The sequence below is a fragment of the Pyrgilauda ruficollis genome, unplaced genomic scaffold, assembly GCF_017590135.1.
Source record: "Pyrgilauda ruficollis isolate IOZ18807 unplaced genomic scaffold, ASM1759013v1 scaffold59, whole genome shotgun sequence".
Taxonomy (NCBI): domain Eukaryota; kingdom Metazoa; phylum Chordata; class Aves; order Passeriformes; family Passeridae; genus Pyrgilauda; species Pyrgilauda ruficollis.
The window spans coordinates 3,727,298-3,752,809 of NW_024527599.1; the positions used below are offsets into that span (position 1 = coordinate 3,727,298).

General features: G+C 41.2%; 1 protein-coding gene across 2 annotated transcripts in view; it reads right to left on the bottom strand.

Annotated features, from left to right (window-relative positions):
* Positions 1 to 1,926: 1,926 nt before the first annotated feature.
* Positions 1,927 to 25,512, bottom strand: part of GOSR1 (golgi SNAP receptor complex member 1) — a 28,647-nt gene continuing 5,061 nt past the window's right edge. For both annotated transcript variants that reach the window (XM_041482585.1, XM_041482584.1), the window contains exons 7-9: positions 12,669 to 12,698; positions 7,056 to 7,138; positions 1,927 to 5,840 (exon numbers count right to left, since the gene is read on the bottom strand). In XM_041482585.1, the coding sequence (XP_041338519.1) occupies positions 5,716 to 5,840; positions 7,056 to 7,138; positions 12,669 to 12,698 (238 nt within the window). In that variant the 3' untranslated portion in view covers positions 1,927 to 5,715. The remainder of the gene's footprint in view (positions 5,841 to 7,055; positions 7,139 to 12,668; positions 12,699 to 25,512) is intronic.

The following is a 25,512-nucleotide window of genomic DNA, read 5'->3' on the forward strand; positions in this document are numbered from 1 at the left end:
AAAAGAAATAAAGCATTGAAACCCTCCCTGTTTGCAGCATTTGTGGGAGAGCCCCACACTGTGCTTGTGCACCTCAGAGGTTATCAGTGAATTTCCTTTAGGTTTGCCTTTGATTGATAAGCTCCAATCACCCCAGACAACCCTTCTGGAGTTCAAAGGATGCATTTTTAAGAAAGAAACGAAAATTATGAAACGAAAAAAATAAATCTATGTGTTTGAAATGTCTACGTGAAGCTGAACACCCGGGAATGAAGGGAGGAGAATTAGATGAGCAGTACAGTGAGCAGACAAAGCAACACAAGATGTAAGATCTGAACAGCCACGACGGCAGGAGACCTCTCCAAATCCACAGGGTGCCAAAATCAAGACAAGCAGAAAACAACCCGCAGTGAGAGCACGGCAAATGCTGCTTCAGGGGTGCAGAGGCTCTGCTGTAGAGCCAGGCTCCTCCTGCCTCACTCTGCGCTCTGGAATCTGGGTTAGCAAAGCCTCAGGGTCCCATTAGGAACAAAGAACAGGGGAAGGGCTGCGCCAGGCGGGGATGGAGCAGGGGAGAGCTGCAGCTCACGCTCCAGCTTGGCAGCACGGGGAGGATGAAGGCGACAGCAGGCTCCGAGTGTTAATGAGCACAGCCCAGCTGGCAGCACAGCTCTTCTACCTGGAGATGCCGGATAAAAAGCTGGCATTCGGGAAAAGGCAACACCGACCGTAAACATTGAGGTTTTCTATTAAAACGCTCCAAAATCGAGTTCGCGGCGCTGCACGCCGCCCACGCTGGGTGAAAGGGAGGAAACAAAGGCACTGGTGTGAATTTCTAATGGAGGGATCGGCTCCCTTTCAGAGGAAAGCTGCTGGGGGAATGGCAGAGGGCTCATCCATAATGCAGGAACAGCCCAGCCCGCCAGGAAGGACAGCGCTCCTCAATAGGAACAACACTGCTCTGGGAGGCGGATGGTTAAAAATATATATCCTATGCCTGTGCCACGATAAATTATTGACTGTACAGGGAGCAGGAAAAAAGGATTCAGCGCCATTAATAATTTATTTTCTAATCCAAACGAAGATGGAATTTTATGCACCACTTATTACCAGCGCCGCAACTGGAAAAACTCCCTGCACTTCCCACTGTCTGGAACCAGGAATGCCTTTCCATTTTCCAAAGTTTTTTTTTTTAAGTTTCTCCTTTAGCTTGAGACATACAGTCAAAGGCTTCCCTTGGGAGAGCACCTGGTCACTCCTGAATATTTAGCAGGCATTAAGGATACAGAGATGGATCCCTGCTTTAAGGCAGCGTTTACAGGCACAGCACGACAGCTGTGCAAGGAGAAATCCCTCTCTTCACTCCCAGGTACCACAACACCAGGCAGCTCTGCTGCTCTGAGAATACAAATTTGGAGTGGCACTGAAAGATTCAGCATTGATTGCAAAAGCAGCAGGCACAGGCGGATCCTTGAGGCACAACAGTGCCCAGCTGGAACACCGAGGGAGGTGGAGCAGAGCACAGTGGTGCTGGAAAACCTCAGGGTAACGGAGTCCCCTCGGTCCTGAAAACAGCAATTCAGAGAGAGAGATCTTCCTTTTAACATTTACCTCTAAAGAAAACCATCCCTGTTCTCCTGGTGAAGAACAGCAGGGAAAACCACCCCGAGTACAATCAGCCCCCTCGCAGGCAGGAGGAGATGAGGCCAGGACTGCGCATGCAGGCAGGAGGAGCACAGCCCCCCAAAACATTTTGGGTCAGGAAAGGTTCCATCACGTCTGCTATTTGATATAAAACCTGAGAACACTCTGATTGGTATGTCCAGGGGTAATTCCAAAGGGGTGGGATAAATCCCCTCTGCATCTTCCCTGAAGTTTAGGTAGGCAAAGATTGTGAAGGGGAGAAAGAACCAAGCACCTTGCTTAGAATTCTAATTTATTATTAAATTACATATCAAAGCCTTTTTTTTTATTTAATACATACAGAGAATGCACAATAGGTGAGAACAAAAATAATTACAGTTACAATAGAAGTTTCAAGAACGTGTATGAAAAGAAAAAAAAAATTCAGAAAGTGCAATCAGAAACTCATTTACAAGGTACGGGATGTTTTGTGAGAAAGGGCTTTGTTTTGGGTGTAGAGTGTTTATTTAACTGCTTTCCTCACTCAGTACCACACAGACCAACAGCTGCTTCTGCACTCAGAACTAAAACATCTCCACTGGTGGAAATGTGCAGTGCCAGGAGAGCTGCAGGGCACGGAGGGCACTGGCAGATGTGACCTGGAACGTGGCTCAGTTGTGGTCTCACTGCACTCTCCTGTCCTGCACATTACACCAACCCATCCTGCCAGAAGGAATTTCAGAACCATTCCCTCCTTCAGCACTGACAGCTGTTACCCTCTCCTTCCTGTCTCGAATGAAAGCTTTGGGACAAAAGCAGTAAAAACAGGAAAAGGTTATGCCTCAAGTGATCTTGGGAAACAAGTTGCTACATTTAGAGAGTGAAAACTCTCATTTAGTTGTGACTAAATGAGCTGCACCATCAGAAGGGGGGGAGCAGCCTCAGCTCCCTGTGCAGCAGTTCTGGGAAAGCAGCACCTCAGGGGACACAGCAGGACAGCAGTGAACACTTCACCTGACACTTCCACATCACCTAAAAATCTACTTTTGCTCTTTCATTTTCAACATCCAGCAACGAACTGACTCTTCTCACGTTCATCTTAACGCAACAAAATGGCTTCTAAACTACAAATGAAAATTCTTGTTGATTACTCAGTAACCCAGCAGTAATTTATACCTCACTTTGATAGGCAAAACTCCTGAAATCAACACTGGTTAAGAAAAAAAATGTTGCCCAGGAAGGTCAAAGCCCTGGGGAGAAGCTACAGCTGTGGACACAGTGCTGGGTGTTGCCCAAATGTCATTGCTCTGCTGCAGCAAACAGAGTCTGAAGATCTGATGAACAGGCAAAAAACAATCTAAAGAACAGGGATAAAAATATTCCCACCCGTGTGAAGTGTGGCATCAACGTTACCAACACGATCCTTTGTGCTCCAGTGCCTGGCCAGGTTTGAAGAAGCTGCTTATCTGCTAGGAAGAATGAAGCAGAAATTGAAAAAGAGTGTCTGTGTGTGTGAGACACGTCCTGTAGAAACACCCTGGATTTCCCCCTTCATTCCAGTGCTCAGCAATGATTTTCCTATCACACTTGTGTTGGGTTGAGTTAGGAAACCGCCACTTTGGCAGGAATTGCAGGAATGAGAATTCTTTAACCACATCTTTTTTCCTCAGAGCAGGAGGAACCACACAGAATGAAGAACTCCAAGAACACATTTAGCACCAGGAGACACACAAACCTGTATTTTGGGATTTGAGGCAGAATGCTACAATCCACTGTGTTCATTTTCCAGTCCATTGTTCTGACCACAGGTCCAGGCTGTTAGAGATGAATTATGAGGCTGATTCTCCTGGATTTGGAAGCCTTTCTCTGGGCCAGATGCAAACACATCCCTCCAGGGAGCACAGCGCAACACCCGCTCACTCTGCCAGATGATGATGAAGGGAAAGCTCCAAAGATAATTAAATGTATTTTTCAACACAAAACTGACTCAAAACCAGCACAAACAAAAACCATGGAGGGGCTGCCAACACTGAAACCGTTTCCAGTAAAGCTTTATCAGAGATAATTCAGCATATTTCCATTATTTTATACTAAAATATATCAGTTCCTCCATAACATTTTCATAACATGAAAAATCAATTATGTTTACATATTTATTATAATCTACATATTTTCCATAGCAGCTTTTTCACAATAAGATTAAATATATGCACCAAATAATCAGTTAAGTCCAATAAAAAGACTTTTATAAGATTAAATAAATGAATTTATTTATGGTACTGCAGATCTTATATTGCCAACTATAGAGCAACCAAATCCTATAAATCCTAAACAGATGCACAAGTGCTGATCAGGGTCCCTTAGGGTGGAGGAGGAATCAAAGAAAAGGCAACAGGGAGAAGTTTGATCTCCCAACACACAGATCCATTAATAACCCTCCTTTATCCATCAAGCTCTTTCATAAACCTCCTTAATAAACACTTCATCTTCAAATGGGAACGTTCCCAAATCAACCAAATAATCACCCTTTATTTCAAATATACAAGCCCCACAGTTTTACACATCTCAATTCCAAATTCTTCCAAATCCCAATGGCAGGTTGGCTGATTAGAAGCCCTTGTTGACTTTTTAGCACAGGGTTACTAAGTCTGCAAAGAAGCCTTTAAATCCAGACATTTTGGGTGTAACAGTGTGGGTTTGCACACTACACAAGTCCCTCTTCCCTCCAACTCACAGGCACTATAAAATGAAGTAAAAACTTGTGTTTGTCCCGCTGGACTCTGTTGCAGAGCAGAACCTGGGGACTGTGTGACATTTGTGGGTGATGGAATACAAGGAATCTGTTAGGAGCACTCTAAGTGGATTGTGAAAGGAGTTAGGCATTTCAGTGCCAAGGCTTGAATTTATTGGGTTATGATAAGACAGATGGAAAAGTGTTGCTGAAAGAGCAAAAAAATCTGTAATCTGGGAAGCTGCAATATCAAAGCCACTGCAGATGTCAGCTTTGTTTACAGACAAAGAACAGGCTTCTTGCTTGTTCAGACCAAGAAAAAGTTTTTCCCCCCCAGATAATGGTAAATAACATTTGTTTCACTATTCATACAGTCAGCTCTTTGCCAGGAGGAGTTATGTCCAAAACCTTTGCTCACAGACACCTTTGCCTCAGCTATAACCATCATCATTTTCATTGCCAATCAACAGTTTAGATCATATCCTTCTTACCTGCACTATCAGAGCAACTTCATCTAAATTACAGTACAGGCTTTGTAAACTGCTTATTGTGTCTTTATAAAGATCTTTATGATGCCAGCCAAAATGAAAGTATTTGCACCCAAAAGATTCCTTCAGGTGAACTCATGTTTGGTCACTTTTCAGATGACTGAACCTTGAGTAAACAGCTGCTGGGACACTGTGCTCCCTTTTTACACAGTGGGACTTTGTCAGTCCCTTTAAAGCCACAAGAAATCTTATGATGTCCCTCAGAGGGTACTTTCATATTCATGTTCTGTGCAAAAAGTGAACAGAAACCCCCTTTTTTTTGTTAACTTTGAGGAATTTGTGTGAAGCACAGTTTTCACAGCATGAATTATGCAGAAATAACTAGAATCTGAACCAGGAGTTAAGAAGAATTACAGAACATGTATTTAGTAGTAAAGCAACCTGAAGGCTTAAAGCTGCAATATTCATCTCTCAGGGTGAAATTCAGTACTGGGCTGGGATTAGAGGGAAAAGCCTTCCTGCTGAGCTTCCACACAAGGCAAACTTAATCCTCTCCCCCTCCCCAGCCAGCACCAAACCTCCCCAGCACTGCTGAGCACTGGAACTGGTTAAACATCCCATGGGCACTTACCTTGCAGTGAGAAAGGGAACTAAAGACAAACAAATCCCACCAAATTTAACCCAAAGGAAGGTGAACAGCAGGGGAGGAGAAACACTGCAGCTTCAGCCCAAGCCCAGTGCCAGTGTCTACCATCAGAAGCTCCAGACATCATGCTGACAGCCCCAGCCACGAGCAGGCTGTGCAAGTCTGATGCTTCCCCCAGTCACTTTTCCTTGGCTGGGAGGAGGGAAGGTGGTGATGAGGTTTGGCAGAGTCCAGGGGGGCAGCATCCATCAATGGAAGGCGTAGAGGAGCAGCAGGATGGTGCAGACGCCGACGACGCCGCCCAAAATGAGGGAATCCCGTCGCTTCCGGAGGTTGATCCTTTGGATCAGGCTGTTCACTGCTGGAAAACGGTCTTGGAGGGCTCTGAGTCAAGGTTACAGCACAAACAGGGATTCACCAACAAGCCCCAAAGCCTGGATGGGGAAATGCCAACACTGGAACTACTCCCAAGCTGGAGGAAGCAGGAGCAGGAAACGCCGGTGGAAGGGAGCAGGGTTACAACTGCACTTCACTGACTGCAGAGCAGCAGAGAAAAGGGAACAGCCCAGAGCTCACATTTACACAGAATTCACCACCTGATCACCTCAATTACCAGCATTTTAATCTCCAGTTTGTGAGGCTTAGTTACTTTTATTAATTGTGTTTAAATGAGAATGAAAAAAAAAATGGGGTGGTTATATAAAACATCTGTGGAATTTCTTCAATGGGATTCTGTTACTGGTGAAGAGAACAACCAAAGGCATTTGACTGAGAAAATCCTGCACATTGCATGACCCACACAGTGTGCAAGCTCTGTAAAACCACGAGGGTGTAAATCTATCTCTTAATGTACAAAATACAACTGCCAACAAGACAATCAGAGCTTCATGTCTTTGGAACTGAGAATCTTTTTAAGGCCAAAGCTTATTGAGATTTTATTGGAATGTTCTTGCCAGCTGCTAAGAACTGTAATGAAATTTCTGGGTTATCAAGATGCACCTTTCCAGGATGTCATGTGTCTGGTCAAACAGTGCTGACATTGTCCATTGACAGAAGGGAAGGAATAAAGTGGGAAAACCACAAACGTGCCTGACTTGGCAACGTGGCACAATCTTCAGCCTGAGACAGAATATGCACAGAAACCAACAAGCCAAAATCTTACAAGAGTGTGACAGTCAAGAGGATGCTCAGGCCCTGACTACTCTCAGCTGTAAACCATAGCAAGCAGTGATGAACACCAAGCTTCAGCTTTTTTGAAAGCAAAAAGCAGGACCTGAAATGAAACTGTACATCTAGAAAAGCATACAGCAGGGAAGGCCATGAAATGCTGTTGAAGACCTCTACCTGAAAATTCAATTTTGTTAATTTATATGCAGTGCCCAAATTTGACCAAAACCAACTTATTCACCACATTTACCATCAAGATGCTTCAGTCAGGTTATCAGGAGAGCCTGATAAAAACCTGGCCTGTTTGTCACTGCTGACAGTGCAGGTCACAGAGCCACTGACACTGCTGATGACAGAGTGAAAAATTGTACCACAACTCTTCTTAGGCACAGGCAGCCTCAATTTTTAGGAAAAAGGATACTTGCCAAGGTATTCATCTTGCTTTGTATTGACTTCAACATCCCTCTCTGAGAAGTCATATTTTCTTTTGTTGCCATGGCAATGCTGGGGAAAGAAAGAGGATCAAGTTGTTGGTGCTAAGAATAATCCACAGCTCACACAAGAGGAGAACAAGCAGGCAACGTTTCTTCAGAGGACAATGAATGGGGTGAAGCAACATGAATGAAACCACAATTTTTCCATTAATCTCTCTCTCTTACAGTTAAATGATTTCAGTTTTATATAAACTGAAACACTGAGATTTATTGAAACAGGCAGGTTTGACTTTTCTCCTCCAGCCCCAATGAAAACTGGTATTACCTTATGAGCAACATAAGAATTATGCTCTTGTGGCTTAAGCTTTAAATTTAGAAGTTTGTTTCATCCCAAATGATGCTTCCATCACAGCACAGAAAAAAATCAGTTTCTGAGATCTGCTCCTAATTAAGAATATCCCCCATGGTATATAAGTTTTCATTTTCTTTATTTCTTTACCAACACAAAACTGAATTTCCCATTTCAAATTTAAAACATTTTGGAGGTCAGAAAAAAAGCAACTCTGCTCTTAAAAACAAGATATTAAATGAAGATTATAAAGAATTGCTCAATTGACAAAGCTTGAAGACACAGTGCTTGAGAAAGAAAAATATGGCAAATACTGCTCTCCTTGCTGGCATGTGCTTCAAAAACACATAAAGCAGGACAGAAATACAACAAGGCTTCATAATAACTCAGAAAAGTCACCTCTACTGCTGTTGACTTCATCTACAGGAATAACAATGATTAAAATAAGTTCTTGGATGAGTTTATGAGCCTTAAATATGGAGGGAAAATGTTCTGGAGGAGTAAAAGTTAAGTGGAAAAATACAACAGAAAAATATAAAAGGAAACTAAAGCTGTCATTTCAGAGGTAGGAAAATGTGAAATGCTGCTTTTACCTGATACAAACATACAATTTTTCAATGCAGGTATTTTAGTCATCTAAAGTAAAAAAAAAACGAACTCACAAAACCACTAAAAACTTGCTGTTAAGAAGAGCACCCAGGGAATTTTGAATTACTAGGAAATTTTTTTTTTCTAACTTGTTTCCTATCTGCACACAGGGAAGTTTGTTCAGTAACTTACAGATTCCTACCTCCCACCCCCACACTGACTTGATATTTGTCCAGATGAGTTTTTAATACAGTGTCTCTCAATGCACTTCTGAATTAAGCCCCATATTTTTGTAAGATGCATCCAATGACTCATTAAAACATCCATTCATTTACAGAAGTGAAAACACAAGATGACTGCCAGTATATAAAGTGCTCCTGAGCCACCTCCAAAATGCCTTTAGAAATAATTATTCACAGAACACAAGGTTCCTGCTTTAACATCTGGGGAGTGAAACTGTCCATTTCATATAAAAAGGCAGGATGTAAAGGGTTAAGAGATTGAAACCAATTTAATTTTTTTTTGTCCAGTATTTTCAAGAATTTAGCTTAAAGGGCTGGGTTTTACTGGAGAGCTCTGAAGGAAAAAAACCTGAGGTAATTATCATTTTTAATATGATACGGTCTAGTAATGAAATGTAATTGTGATATTCATGAACAAGAGTTTAACTGGATTCCAGCTACTATTAACAAATCAAAATTCAAGCAAAAAGCAATGCTGTTCACATATAATTTGATTATTCAACCCTTGAGCTGGTTTATCTAAGCCTTCAGATCTGTAAAGGAGATTATTCAATTTAAGAAGCAGCAGAAAACAGAGTTCCTGGGGACCAGCCCAGAGATTGGTTTTGTATCCTGAGCACTGCAGCTTCCTCATATCCTCCACCAGACAGTCTTGGTTTCATTCCCATCCCTGACATATGTTCATTGACTTGCTGCTGCCATTGCCTCACTGACAAATGCATATTTTAAAAAATTAATCCCATTCTTGCCATTGACAAGACTGGCCCCATTAATCCCTCCCCAGCCCAACCCCAGCTCTCCAGGACCTGCTTCTGCTGCTCCGCAACGCGCGCGACCTTTCCCATCAAAAGCTGAACCGCTTCTTACAGGAATGGAGATGACCCCGATTCAACATTTCCCTTGGAAGCCAGCAGGAACTATTCTCAGTGCTGCACTGGCTGGAAGTACCAGAGCTGGGTGTAAACCAAGTTTCTAAAACCAGATGGTATCTGGCCTGCTCTCTATATTTAATATTAAAGCCCTGCTCAAGCACAATGCTCAGCATCGCTGCACTACTGGAGAAATCTCTCCCAGCTAAGCCCAAGGTCACAGCCATAAAACACCCACCTACCTCTTCCCCAGAGCAGCAGGAGAATCTCAAATTCCTGTGCTTGCAGCCATATTTCCCTGAAAAGTTCTGCCATGTTCCAAGTTTGCCCTTGATTGTTCAGCAGTGCCGTGGGTATGCGAGCGGCCAAAGCTCCCTCCAAAGCAAACCCAGCTGACATTTGCACTTAGTTTGCTCTTTTCACTGGCATAAAACCCTCAGGGTAATAAACACTTCCAGGCATTATCCCAGATGGACAAGTCTAACATGCAGATACACACTTTTAATGCTGCCTGACTTGGAAGCAAAGAGTTTTGACTTAAATAAATGTTTAAGCTGTTATTTCACCCCACAGTGCAGCCACATTCATCCAGTGTCACTGAGGGAAATGTACCAAAAAATCAACTCCTGGCTACACCCATTGAGACACACCAGTCAAATCCACACTGCTGGAGAACTGAAACAAAACTCTAAAGAAAGAAGTTGTGTTATTAAAAATCAAATAATTCATATATTACTGGAACTCCTGCTTCATTTTGCATGCCATGAATCATACTTGCTCATTGAAATTCATGACAAGGCCTATGATTAGGGAATGGACTCTGTGACTGTGCATAGAAATGAAAGCTCTAGGTTTAAATTGCTAAAAATTCTGATGGCATCACTTATTCTTTGTCTGGAGATACATTTCTATATTTGTATCTCTACATATACACATATATGCGTGTATCAATGCATACCTACACTGACAGCCTGGGAAATTCCTTTATATATTCCTTTATTCCTTTATTTATTCCATTGTTTCCTTTGATGAAGCCTAAGATGAAAACAGAAGAAACATTTCCCCAGGAATGCAAGTGATTTTGCCTGGACACTCTGGCAAGGTGGTTGTGAAATGAGAGAATTCTTAAAACATGGCTGATGCCTTTAAAAAGTCAACACTCAGTGCAGCTGAGCTTTTCCCTTTTATTAAATCCTAATGATTACCTAAAGAGATAGATCAAACACATAAGGAGACCATTTTTTAAAAATGAAGTTTTTTGCTTTGGTCTGGCTTCAGTCCAATCTGCTAACACACAAACACTGACAGATCAGGCCTCAGAAACAGAATTACAATAAAATCCTAAGAACTTGTCACACTGCACAGACAAAACTATAAAAAATATTCCAACTGAGCCAACATAAAAACACAAGTTGTTAGAAAACAAGAAATAAATGGTCTGCTATTTTGGAGAAGCGATAATGTTTGAAAATGAAAACCTGAGAACTCCAAACATATTAAGCAAAATCTCTGCTTATATTTAAATCTGGCCAAGAGAAGTGAAGGCTGTTCCAAAAGAACTGCAGTACAAAGTATCACATCCCACTCGCTTCTGGAGAGAAATATGCTGCAGTAAGAACCCATGGCACGTAATTCATTTAAAAATTGATTAAAAGTTTAGTAATAATGACACATCTGGAGTGACAGCCCTGCTCAGTGCTTTGGTTACTGAATCATTTCAGCTCAGGTGCCCATGCATCCCCTGGCACGGATGTTTGCTCCATGGAGAGCAAGAATGAGACTCCTCACTTCTCTTGCTGACAGAAAATCAGAGCAAGGCTCTCAATTAGTGGCTGTAGCTCGTCAACAAAAGCCTCTGCACACACAAAAATGTGCTTTCCAGTGTTTGGGATCAGTGCTTAGTAACAAAGCCTAAGGAAATAAAAGTGTGAAGGAAATAAAACGTGATTTCCTGACTTGCCTAATTAAAAAATGAGTAATGAACTGCAGCAGATGTAAACCTTGAACACAGAGCAGTAGCCAGAATAAGCTAATTACATCTCAAGGAATCTGTCCTCAAACAGCTTCTTCTGGACAATTTCCTCTTTTATTTGGATTACAATAGACAAAACAATTGGTGAGTTGGGTAAACTCCCATCTGGTAAATTCACTTGGAAGGCAGCAGGATTTACCATCAATTAAACACTTGCCATTACACCCAAACACTGGGGACCACAAGAAAAAAAAGAGTTCAACAAAAAATTCCCCCTGGTTTTAACCAGAGGTAGAATTCAACTCAGATAGAAGTGGAATTACATTTCCTACTCCATGTCGTTACCAAACCAGCTCTTTTTGTACCAAAAAACTGTAGAACATTTTTGGCAACAACTCAAGCAAGAATTTACTACAGATAAAAAATTGTGCAAGGTTGAGAGCTCTGAGCTCCTCTGATGACACAGAATCCAGAAGCCAGGCCAATGACACAATTATAAGTAATTACATGTAATTTTGCAGGATATTAAGAGTAATAAATCACCATATGCTGCTTAATGTTCTGCTTACTTGGAGTGGCAGCAAAGAAGAAATTCACCAAGCACTGAGCATTTTTGAGATGGAAAAGCAGGGTTACAAGCACGGCAATAAAGGAGAGGTTTTTACCGAGGAAAGGACTAGAACCCAAAACAAATACAGCTGGGCTAAGCTGGAGAAATATTTCTGTGAGGCTGTGGTGAAATTGCATCACATTTTCAGGTATTATTGCACTGATCACTTCTGGCTCATCACTGCACACTGATGTGGTTTAACACATTCTTCCTCCACGTTAATTATGCTGAGCCCACTGTGTGTACTTAAGCCAGCCAGCCCTTAATGGACACAGCTTTGCTGCACCTCTAATTGTTCTTCTTGGTCATTTTTGTCAGTACATGCATTGTCTGAAAGCATATCTTACTTGCTTTCTTACCTTTTTTTTTTCTTCTTGTGTTTTAAAGCAATAATCTAAAAGTTAAAACCATTAAATTGGGCATTATTACAGTTTGAGTTATTGGTCTGCAAAAGGTTGGCTTGGAAAGGGCACAGATAATAAAATTTGTGTTGCTACAGTTCTAAAATGTCTAGATCAGTTAGAGAAGGTATCATTTAAGTAACCAATGTAAGAACCCCAAAAGATAAATGTACAACAGCAATAACCTCTCAGGCATTTGTGGTAAAAGCCCGTACCTGTATCAGCTGCTGAATATTCTGAATACATTGAAAGGTCACAGAAATCATATTTTAGAGTTGTAGCCCCCAACAGCTCAGCCTGAGATTCACTCTGCTCCAAAGGTGATTCACCTTTGAGCAGAAACCCAAATTTTCTAAGCTGGGGTGAATAAAATATTTAAGCAACATTCTTATGTCAATATTGAATAGAAAAAACCCAGACCAAACCCACCAGCAATTCACTGTAATACTGCCAAGGAGTTGGAAACAATACAGTTACTGAATAAATATAGTGACTGATATATTTAGACACAATTTAATGGAAATGCTGATTGTATGGAAAATAATGAAAATTTTTACATTCATTCCTACCTTATTGTTTCTTCTATCAGTCGATCTGAGCTGAAAGCCAAAAGGAAAAAAAAAAAAAACCAAGTTAAAGACAGTAACAAGCACTAAGTACTACTTTAGATCACTAATCAATGACCCCCATCATCATCCTAATAAATTTGCTCTTAGAATGTTTTATTTCTGGATGTTGTCATATTTTGCTACTACACAGGTTTGGTTTATATGGACTTTGGAGAAGATGCACTGGAGTCTCCTCTGGAGCAGCATTTCCCAAGAGCAGCTGCTCAGGAGAAGACATAAAACACTGAGAAGACAAGAAAGGGGAATTGGCACCGTGATTTATGGAGGACTGTTTGCAAAGGAGTATCAGAGAAAGGAGTAGCTAATTTTATTGCTTTTTAATCCTGCCCACCCCTTCAAAAAATGTCATTCATGATTAAGAAGCTGAGATTGGGCCCATCTCAGGATTAGATCCCAAACACTGGTTCCTGCTGGCAGAATCCGTGGCCACACCAGCTGGATGAGAGCTGAGCTGATGGAGCACAGCACACACATTTGTCACACACAGCCCTGTGACACATGGCCCTGCCCTGCCTGCCACACATTGATCCAGCCCTGTGCAGCATCCCTGGGAATGGGCAGCCTCCAGCACAGCCCAGAAAGGACATTCCATTTAAAAACCCAACACACACCATTAAAGAGAATAACAAGATCCTTGGAAGAGTGTAGCTATTTCTCCTTTTCTGTACTCAACTTTCACACAGGGTTTTCATCACTGCTTTGCAGGCGGTTGTGAAATGTCACAAAAACTCCTCTTGTTACAGCAATCAATATCTCCAGTGTAACCCTGACATGGAACAGGTGCCTGCATCATTCCCACAGTGCAGAAACAACAGTGCACCCCTACAACTGCTCTGTTTATCCCACACATTCACACAAATTCTTGGAGAATAATGGCAAAAAAAAATTGAGTTTGCAGTTTGAAGAGGAAATCAGCCTGCCATCAAAGTAGTTTTATGTTGTACAGGCTACTGCTTTCAGTATTAAATCAGAATTGATTGCTTCCAAAGTCAAAGATGCCATTAGGGCATGGCCATCTCCATCCTCCACCCTCCTCATCCCAAGTGTTTTGCCAGCCCCCAGAGCAGCACAGCTCTGCCTCTGACTCAGCCTGAGCTGCCTGATTTGGAACTTTTCTCCTTCCCACAGGAATTCTGGAGATCCCCCCACAGCTCCAGCTGGAGGAGCGTGCTGGGCCACGTGTGTGACCTGCTGGGGAGGGGGACAGGCAAACACAATGACTTTATTTCTCTGTGAAGAGAACTGAAAACACCAAGGCTGCTATTTCAGGCTGTCCACGGCTTGAAACACAGACACAGAACAGAGCACTAAAAATATTTTGCTCAATTTTAAGCTGCCAGGGACTCGACTGGGGCAGCAAACAGAGCCACACTCTCTGAGATTCCCATCAGCTGTGAGCACGTTGGATTAAGCAAATAAAACCAGTTTTATTCACTGTGTGGTGTTTATTACACTGGCACAGAGAAGGGAAACACCCTAGCTGTGCACACAGAGCAGGCTCACAGCATCTCCCCATGTCCCCAAGGCAGGCAGAAGAGGAAAGCAATGCATTAAAGATTTCTGTAAGTGCTGAGTCTCCAAGAGACACAATCCAGCTGAGAATGTGCCTTTCATAGATAGTCTCTAACAGACTAGTGTGTTATGTGGGCAGGGCATAATCAGAATAAACTGCAAAACCATTAGAAAACAGCCTCAAAAGCAATAGCAGTGCACAAGAATGAATCATTTTAGAAAAGGTTCAATTATTTAAAAAAAAATTTATCAATGAAAAGGTATTAAAAACCTTGCTGGTAACAGGTTACACTTAAAAAAATTCTGTGGAAGAAAATGTTAGAAGAGGCCTATTAAAAAACCTGCCTTAGAAAAATCATTACCAGCTCTTTGTCCATTCAACTGATGTAATGATAGAATTTTTATGCTCATGAACTGAAGATGACAGAGAAGCTGAACACTTTTACAGACCTCAAGTGAACTAGGATGTCCTCCAAGGCTTTTAGAGCATCCAAATTAGGCTTGCCAGTTTGCAGCTGGGACACTCACTGCTTTTTATGTTAGAGAAAGCTGCAGATGGGCAGTTTCATTCCTTAGTCAGACACATAAACACGAAAAGTGACTTAAAAGCTTCAGATTACATGACACTGCTTTATTCTTCTATGTGTATGTATGTTTATACACACACAAAAATAAACTCTGGGAATGTGGCTACCTGTAAAATGATGACAGAAGGTCATAGAAATGTCTGAACCAGTAAAAACCAGTTCTGAACACCAACACACAGAGGCATGAGCTGCAAATGCCAACACAGGGCATCTGAAACCTCAGGATCAAATGTTTCTCAACTTATGTGGAGTCACCCCAAATATTTAAAAGGATGAGATACACAGGAATGAATTTTCTTCAGAATGAAGATGTGTAGCTGAGGACAGACTAAAGGAAGCAGATTTATGAGCAGTGTGCTCTTCCCAGCACAAGAAAAATCAGCTCTTGAGAGGATTTCCAAACTCATCCCTCCTTGCAAGGTGAAAAACTGCACAGGAATGGCCACGATAGTCCCTGACACTCTGGTAAAGGCAGGCAGTGTGAGCAGGAACATTTCAGGGATTCTGCTGTGCAGGTCTGGATTCCTTGGCAAACACAGATTGTAAAGTTCACTCACAGTGACACCCAAACAGAAGCATCTGTTTCATTCATTTTACAGCTCATAACCATAAAAATAAGTCAGATTTAAGGAAGATCGAGAACACAAAGTACAACAGGGCCCAGAGACACAAGGGAAGTTTGCAGATCTCTGACTATTAATAACCTGTTCTCCACAAATAGAAGCTGTTCTCACAATTAAAAATAATGTTCATTTCAATCGTTTCCCAGAATAAAAAAATAACATTGAACGAGGCAATTGTGCTTAACTTACATATTCAAAACACTACAAAAAGAAGCTCTTAAATTAAAATCTATTGACTTTGTTGTTCTGCTGTCCAAGCAAAGACAACAATCCCAGTGGACATTTCCTTGTGAACATCCAAGCAAAAATGGTTCTGGGCATTATTAATCTGACTTGCCATCTGTTTCAATAAACTCTGCATTTTCACCTGTCCAGACAGACAAAGCCTTTTAAAAATACTACAGGAAAGAAAGGCTGGAAGCTGCTGAGGCAATCACCTCCTGTAAGGAATGGCACAAGCCCAGCAGCAGCAGCCATGCATATGAAATACCCAGGCCTCTGTGCAACTGCTGTCTGCAGAAAATGGCACAGCTTGTCCTTTAGATATGCAGACAGGTAAATTAATCTGAAGGAAAAATTAAGTTAAATATGCCCCCATGAGAGAAAAGAGTCCTGCTCGCCACATCAGGCTTTTAGAACTAAAAAAAGCATTTTATGTTGTTTGTAAGGCAAATCTCTGTGTTTGTACTTAAATAAAATTCATTAATAGAGATGAATACTTAGCTGAGGACTGGGCTTCTCCCATATCCATAGATTTTGCTGCTCATACCCAAACCAAGTCAGAGGAATAGGGCAGAGCAGTAAAACTCATCTGCACACAACTCATCTCACAACATGCTTTAAACCCTTCAGATGAAATTAAGGGCAATACTATCACATAGAATAATTAAAAAGGGATAGGGAAAATCCTGTAGAACAAACTAATATAGCACTTAATAATTATTCTTTTCCTTTCAGAAAGAATAACTACAGAAATAATAATTTTACTTTGTCCTTTCTCTAACTGCAAGATAAATCACTAAGTCTCTGCTCTCTCCAACTGCCTCCAATAAATCTTTCAGATTTTCACAGTCCTGGATCACCAGGCAATGTGGAGCTTTCAGGAATGCAAACCTGTAAAACACACTCTAATACAAATATACAGGTATGAGGTAAATCTGATTTATACACTCAGTTATATTCATCATCATAATAACAGAGTAATAATGAAAAAACACTGTGCACACACACAAAACCCCATCTCCAACTCATTTTTTCTGCTTGCCATCAACATTCCTTATCATATTAAAAATTCATAAAATCATTAAGCTCTTTAAAAACTTAAGTAGAAGAATGTAAAGCAGAACACTTTTTTTCTCCCTCCCTGTGATAACAAGACATACCAGATTTTATAAGACTCGTCCCAAGTTTGATCCAATTTAGTTTCAAAGAATTGGTGTAGAAATGTATTTATTGACTAAGACCAATATATTTGACCATGAAGCATACATCTTCCACTTCCAGCATGAGAAAACCTGGCTGGCCAAAAACAAAGGCACGGGGCATTTTCAGGGATGAACAGTTTCCCCACAGAAACCACTCTAAAAGCAAAGAAAGGTTCAAATACTGACCCAAACTGCTCTCTTTTGTTGGTTTTCTTTGAGTGTTAATTCAAGCACAAATCAGGATGCTAAGGAAATGCAATTTTGTCACATTGTGTGCTGCAGAAGGCAACAATCAAACACAAAACCCAGCACAAATGTGAGCATTAATCAATGTATAAATTTGCTCAACATCATCACACCTACAATCTCTGAACACCTCAGTAAGGTTATTTCTGCACATCTCAGAAATCACTTTCAGTAAGAATGAGGAATAGTTGCAATATTGGAAAAGAAAAAAGCACAATATCACATTGCTTTTCATCAATGCAAACAATTTGTTAAATCTAGAATGAAAGGCTCTGGAACAGAAGCCATTGCTCTAGGCAAGAGTAAACCAACATTGGCTGGTGCTGAATTTCTTTCCAGATGGAAAGAAATTGTACATGAGGGCAAAAAAATACACAGAAGGCTTCTCTTTTTTTACTGTAGGGAAGAACCTGCCAAAGGATTTCCAGGAAAATAATCTGGTGAAACCTCCTCCCTCCAACTGCAATCCTGGAACACAAATTCAGCTAAAAATTTGACTTCTAGCTACATCACTAAGTAAATACCTCAACAGCTCACCAATTCCAGCAAATTGGACTTTAGATACACTAAGAAAAGCACCTTCTTTGCAGCTAACACCTGTAAACACATAACCAATAAAAAGATTAGTTGTTCTAACTCAGGTTAAAGGAGGCAAACAAGTACCAAGGGATTTTCTTCCTTAAAACAGGGATCCACCTTCACAGATCTCACAACAACAGCTGTTTCTCCTGGATTTCCAAAGGGTATAGCCTGCACCTCCACTGAACTCCATGGAGTTGTCTGGGAATTATCAGAGTGGAAGAAGTGTCTGTCTAAAAGAGGAGTTAGCCAAGAAAGCTCTTTGGCATGCAGACGACCAGGAAAGTGCCTGAGAGCCCCAAGAGGGAGAGCAGCAACAATACTTCTTCCCTTAGAGCAAATCTATAAGGGTTTAAGAGCTTCTCAATAACCTGCAGCGCTCAGTTTACCCCAAAAACTCAGGTAAAAACTTTAAAAATGAGATCAGCTCCTGCTGTCCACATGAGGGGCAGCAGCTGGTGGAGCACAAACCAGTGCCAGGGTGGCACCACCAGGCCTGGAGTCAGGCTTGGGAGAAGTTCTTGGAGAGCCTGACCCTCCCATATAATTGCTCCATATTACCCATAGGAACAAAGTGAAATGAACTGAGCAGGGCAGGCCTTACTGTAAGTCATTATCAGCAACCACAACTGTCAGAACAATTCCAGTAACTTCCTAATGGACTCCATAGGCATTTCCTCAGATTTTACATCTGCACGCTCTGCCAGCAGCCAGGGCAGGGCTGCCTGCATTATTTCCCCCGGTTTAAAGCATGGAATTTGGATGGGACCTTTAACTAAAGGGAAAACACCTCAAAAGCAAGCAACCCAGGCTGTGCTATCTGACACTGACCTGACTGAAATGGAGCTCTCCCAGGATAACCTGTCACGGCTGATTTGTTGGGCACACACAGACAGGAGATGCTCAGCTTACAACAAACACAAGCTGTTTGTAATCTGTGCTGTAACAAAATAGATTGTATCACTTTTCTAGCTCAGTGTTTTTTGACTAAAGCTTGGCAAAGCTAAAGAACCATTCTACTATTCACACATTATAAAGTAACCAGGAGAACACAAAGGGGAATGCGAGCCCCATCACATAAAAACGTTCATAATTAATATCTTTTTAATTTCTAGGCCAGCTAACACAGAAATGAAGTGAGAGTTATCCTAAGGATGACAACCCAACTTTAATGTAGTATGAAACCCTAAAATCCACACTGACAGACACGTGTTCTGCTCCCTCACTGCATTTCCACCTGCTGTGGTTTTGAGGGTTTTTTGGAGAAGCTCTGTGGCTTTCATGCAGGACTTGGCTGAGGTACCTGATTTACAACTCTCTACCTGCCTGTTAATTAAGTTGCAGAAAATGATTCTTAAAGCTGCATAGTTAACTATGCAACATAACAAACACTTGTGGTTCGAAATGTAAAGTGCACACAACATTTAAACCATCCACAAGCCAAACGCAGGATGCAATTTATTAATGGGTAAAGGTCTCAGCATTTTTCTCCTGACCCAGTTTCCCAGGGTTCTTAGGGCTTTTTATCTGAGACTGAACAAGATGCATTCTTCCAGAAGTGCAACTAGACTTGATATAAACAAGTCTCTCAAGTGAGAGGAAAACACTCTGCATCTTTCAAATCACAACTGAACTAAGGTCCTTGAAAAGTTCTAAACAGAACTCTATTATTAGGATAAAATTGGGATGCTTTAAGGGTAATTTGGATCTAGTTCTGCTTAGCATCATGGATTTGATAGAACACAAAGGAATCTGCACAGCAATCATTCAGCAGCCAAGAATGAGAACCTAATTCTGATGCATTAGGAGAGGTTGAAATTAAATAAAAACTCAAGAATGACATTTATGCAGTAGTGTGGTAACTTTCCAGAGATACACCCTGTATATGAGAAAATGGCAATAATCACTATTTAACATATCCATACACAGCAAATTGAGTTCAACAGCTTGTTTTTACTGGAGGATCTAATAGCAAATAATGAGCAAGCACTTCTGGCCCTAAAGAATAATGAAGTGCACAGCCACACTGACAAAAAATGACATGCTGCATTAGAATATAAAAGTGATTCTGAGATTGCACAAAAGGAATTCTATAAAACCCCACAATTGTTGATTCTGTTGAAAAGCTGCACCTGCTTTTCAGAACCAGCCCATGCAGGATGGATTTCAGCACTTGTGAAAGCCCTAATTTCAATACAGACCTTGGAGGGGGGGAAGCTGTCCTAGTTAAGAAACAACGTTGAAAGGAAAGCTAAAAACAAATAAAACATGCATCAGCGACTTGTTTATTTCTGAAAGGAGCAAAAAAAACTTCAGAAGAAACCACAGAGCCCTGAAGTTTGAAGTGTGGTTTTATATCCTTCCCTTTTCCCAGATTAAGACCAAAGGGCTGTTTCTAAGGGGAAGCCCAGAATCAAGAACCAGAGAAGAGTTTTTCCCAGCCACTTTTTTTTCCCCAGCCACATTTTTTCCCCCCATTATATATTCAGGCAATCTTTCACTCTGTGAGGGTTTGCTCTTTAGCTCCTGCAGACATTCATAAAGACCCACGAGAGTTTCCACAGTCACTTTCCCTGGGGTACATGGAATTTCATCCATAAACCATCACTTTGCATACAGATGAAAAGCAAACAATGAGCTGGAAGCTCTTAATGTCAATGTGGCTACATCCTTTGTCACCTGGATAATTCAGTTTTGTACTGGCAGTTACACAGGAAATTCCCAAAGTAAGTTTTGTGCTGTATCTGGTGGGTTTGATTTTTTTTTCTCATTTGCTGTCCCCATCACTTTAGACATACTGAGGTATAAAAATGTCACAACAGTCATCAGTGTCAGGGAAATTACTGATTACAGTATTGTTAAAGCAATCCAACTATCAGGAAAACATGCAAATAAACACTGAGATAGAGAAGCTTTGGTTTAGTGGTTTGGGGTAGAGGTTTTTTATAAGTCCTAAATACAGCACAGGAAGATTAAAAGAAATAGTTGATTTTACCCTAATGAAGCTCAAACTATTTTTAGAGGAAAAAAACCTCCTAAATCCTGAATTGCTTGGCTGATTTTCATGATCTTTTACTAAGTTATTTATAAATAATAATAATACCCAAGAGAGCATCTTCCTTCATTGCCTGGAAGCTTTGAACCTCCCCAAATTCTCATTAAACTACTGCAATAACTTGCTCATACAGTCATATAATTATACATAGTGAAGTTTCTCCTTTCCCAGAAGACCTGAATTGTCTCCCTCTCTGAACATTATTTACTATTAAATAAGAAAACAGCAAATGATTCTCAGTCTGCTGCTGCAGTTGAGTAGATGATGTGCCCAAGTGCCATACTCAGTCTGAGACTGTGACAGGGGAAGCTGATCCAGCCACTTCCAGAGTGGCCTCGTGTCCCTCTGCCAGGAGTTTTGAGGAGACAGAGGTTCTGCCAGCAGCCTGGGAGATAAAACCCATTCAAGCCCAGACAGAGATAAGGCTAAAGGAAAGAATCACTGATGCAATCAAGAAAACTCCGAAGCAATAGAATAGGAGACAGAGCAGAATGACAGACTAGAATTGAATTTTGAAACAGGATTACAGGACAAGCTGTTGTGCATCCTTAAGTAAGCCTTTGCAACACCAAAAATCCTCCTTTGCTCAAATCCCTTCTTTGAAAAGCATTTTCTTTATGCTGTTGCTCAGACAGAGCACAGAGCCCTGCCCCAAAAGCCTGAGTTACTCAGTGGTGAGGCACTGAGGTGATTACCACAGCCATCCAGCACTGGCACACACTTTTAATGCAGCAATTTCTCAAACTTCCTTATTCCAGAAAGAAAGAAAACAAGCCAACAGTGTATGGGAAAACAGCAGCACACCACTGCCAGAGCTCTTGCAATTAATGCCCAGCAGAGAGAAATGTTTTAACCCAGATTCCCCAATCCCTCCTTGCACTGTAACTTCCAGTTCAATGGGCAAAGTGCTGCAGCCCTTCTCCAGCCCTGCCCAGCAGGGCTGCACCAAACAGCACCAGACCCAAACCCTCCAAAGCAGGGCCATGCAGAGCTCCTCTGTCCTCCCAGGGCAGAGCTGGTTGGGTTTTTTTCATAACTGCTACAGAGCAAAGATTATTCATTCCCAAGTGCTGCTTCAGTTAAATTTGCATTCAAATTAAAGAGAATGGAACCACAAGAACACTGCATTCTGCTCTGACATGAACAAAAAAAATCAGTTTAATTAAGAGGCAAGTTTGGTAATTAAAAATAAAAAAAAAAAAGAAAGCCTTTGCTGGGCCTGACTAAAGTGGAGCTCAGCAGTTCTGAGGCTGCAGAGCAAGCAGGCAGCCAGGGAAGAGCTCATCACATTCCTCCCTCCCTGCTGCTTCCCCAAGCACCTTGGGATGGAAAAAGGAATTGGTGAATTAGCTGGTTTTCCTGCATTCTCTCTGTTCCCAAGAGAAGATGAAGGAGATGCAGTGCTGAAGTGTGTGTCAGCTGGAGCAGTCACTGCCCAGGCATCTGTGTGTCCTCTGCAACTGGAAATTAGGAAATTAGGGAGAGGATGGGAAGGGAGGCAACCACAGTTCTCTGGTCTTAATCCAACCCTGAAGTTCCACTGAAATCCACAGGAACCTGAGCAGCAACAGCACAGTGAATGGAAACCAGGGCATGCAGAACAGAGAACAGGGACAACAAAAGAAAAAGAAATTCTATGAAGGTAGGAAACTGGCAGCTTTCTCCCAAAAGATCAAACCACCTGTAATCAAAAACCCTGCAAGGTGTCTCTGCATTTCGTTGAGCTGATTTCTCTCTGCAGATCAGTGCTGAAGTGAAAATTTGTCAGGAAAGACAATATTTAGAGGAAAAACAGTCACTAAGTCACTCCCTCCATTAAGATCTTGCCTGTACCACCAACAAAGTCTGGAAGCAGTTTTCCTGGTGATTATTCTCTACTCAATGTGCCCATTTCTGCCCAAACAACAGCAGGAAATTTGAAATAGTTCTGCTGATAACAAAATGCCATAATGAAAGCAATAAAAATGTTTACTACTCCAGAGTACTCCACATACATGAAGCACTGCACAAACATTAATTTCTCCTCATCATCTCAGGTATGTATTATTAATTAGCACCATTACACAACTGCTGCAGGTTCCTGTTGTTTTGCTCACTTCTCTTATTCCTCTTTTCTCTTCCCATGCAGCACATGTCCCTCTGATTTGTTTGCTCTCCTTTTTCCTCCTTCAAAATAAGTTCCTTACCCACCTACTCTGGCAGCCTGGCCCTCTCTGTGCCAGTTTTGAACATTTTAAGACACACAGGGGTGTCTCAACACTTGCAGCAGGTTCATCTCACCTACCTGCACCACTCACACACGAGACTCCAGCTAAGAGGATTTATAAAAATTTTTACTGGATAGATTCACAGGCTGCATAGCAACACTCAGCAGAAACATGCAGTCACCTGACAACAATTAAAAACACAGCTAATGATATCTGCACCACACAGGCATTTGCTTCATCACCAGCCACTTCTTTTAGAAAGGGATAAATGACTAATTTTTGAGTGCTGGAGCTGAGTAATAAAGTAATAATCACACAGTTGCCCCACAATGACAGAATTGCTGTGTTTTCACCTAGTTTTACAAGGAATTCATCATGGGTAATGAAATCTGTAATTTCAATCTAAACTTCTGAAGATTTAATCAATTTTTACACAAACTCATCAGTACCCCCTGGTATCACTCACCTACAACATAAGGGAGATTTTCACTTGCATAAACACACAATATTGCAAATTTAATCAAGGACATTAGTTCCTTCTTTGCTGACTTAAGACTATAACTCATCAATAACTGCAGAATTTCTCAGGACAGACTCTAAGTTAACAGAATTGTTTCCTCTGAGGCAGCACTTTTCAGAGCAGTTTTTAAAATGCTAAGCTAGATCTATTCATCAAAATTGTTTTCTTTAGATGGAAAACAGAATTAGAAGAAAAAGGATGACTTGTTTGTACCCCTGGCCAAAACACACACAAACAGAGAAGATGAAATACCTTTAGGGAATGGCACAGACCCAAGAAAACAGGATTTCAAAAATGAATAGCAAATATGAGCACTCTAGATTGGGTATTTCTTTAAGCATCTGACATGCCAAGAAATCTGAGGTATCAGGTAAAAATATCAACAGGCTATCAATACTCACCAACATCTGCCTGCCAACCTTATTTTAATTATCAGGGGTTAATTTTTTATTTAAAAAATTAGGTGTTATTGTTCATCTCTCTAGTGGTTGCTAAAGCTATTCTTGAATTACCTGTCTAGAACTCAGACAGGAAACTGAGTGACTTGGAAACTTCATGCCTCCTATCCACAGCTAGCAGAACTTCTAGACAAATCTCCTTTCCCAACAAAGAGCTGATTTATAAAGTGGACTGAGCAGCAGTGAAGCTTTTGAAGGAAGAATATGATGTGTGGGGTGCAGCAGCACAGGCCCCCTGCCCAAGGGCTGCCCCAGCTCCACTGGGACTCCAAGGTGGAAATGCCCAGGGCTGCCAGCAGCACTGACACAGCAGCCAGCCCCACCCTGGGAAAGGGAGGCCAAATGGATCCAGGATCCTCATGGCTTAATGGAGAGCCAGGCACTGGCAGGGTTTGCACAGAGCTTTTTGTCATTCCCTTCTGCCTAATGTGTGTTGGAACCTTCGATACATCAGCATCTGGTACTCGCAGATTTTTCATTTCCTCTCCTTTCTTAGGATTACCTACAAGTGTAGCATTAAGAGGATCTTCTTTGTGCTGTTCACAATGTGACACAGGAATGAAAGAAGCAGATTTAGCCAAAAAGCAGAGGAGTTTCTTGTCTCTCCTGTTGCTTCCCAGTGAGACACCCCAAAAACAATCCCAGCTTTTTGAAGAGCATTCATGAAAACACAGCCCAGAGCAAAGCCCTGTTTGTGTTTACCTTGTTGTGCATGAAGGAAAAGGCTGACAGAAGAGTCTGGCACTCAGCACTGGGGCAGCAGCTCACACATTCTGCTATCAGATCATGTAATTAATATGTAATAGGTTGAAGTACTTAATATAATAAATTAAGCAGGGTCAAGACCAAGTGAATACTCCAATATCTGACATGAATATGCAACTCCTGTGGCATTATTACACTGCTTTGGAGAATACAATAACACATTGTAAAGTTTATATTCTTGTGTCTGTTTTTCAAGCTCTTTTCATAGATTTCACTCCACTGAAAACATTTGGATTTTTACTCCTGTGTCTTCATGTAAATATATTCATCATCTAATTCTGTCAATTAGTCTGGCACCAGGATTTACTGCACTACAAATATTCAGCATCATGACTCACACAAAGCTTGTCAATTTATCCTAGGAGCATGTTTGGTGCAATTTGCCAGCTCCTGGTGATTTATTTGGACCTTTTCTTAGCTTTTACAGCATTTTGGCATGAATAGCTCATTAACTGCTTTCTCTGAAGACAAATATGTTGAAACTCTCTAATAATTTCCTCTGCCAGTATCTTTTTCTGAGCTTACTGATTCTCAATTTAAAAGTTTTGCAAGCTTTGATTTCTTGCCAATGTTGTCTTCTTCTTTTACACTGGATTTCTCCACAGTCCTTACAGTTATCTCCACCTTGCAGAGTATTCCATAATTAGTTTTGGCCCTGTTTCCTAAAGATTCCCAACTCACACTTATTTCTGGTTTTCTTTTCCTCAGTGTTGTGGTGGGTTTTTTTCAAGTCTTAATATTTTCAAATAATCACCCAGATGGTTTTAAACTAGTTCTAAAACTGCCTTAACTTTATTTTTCATGCATT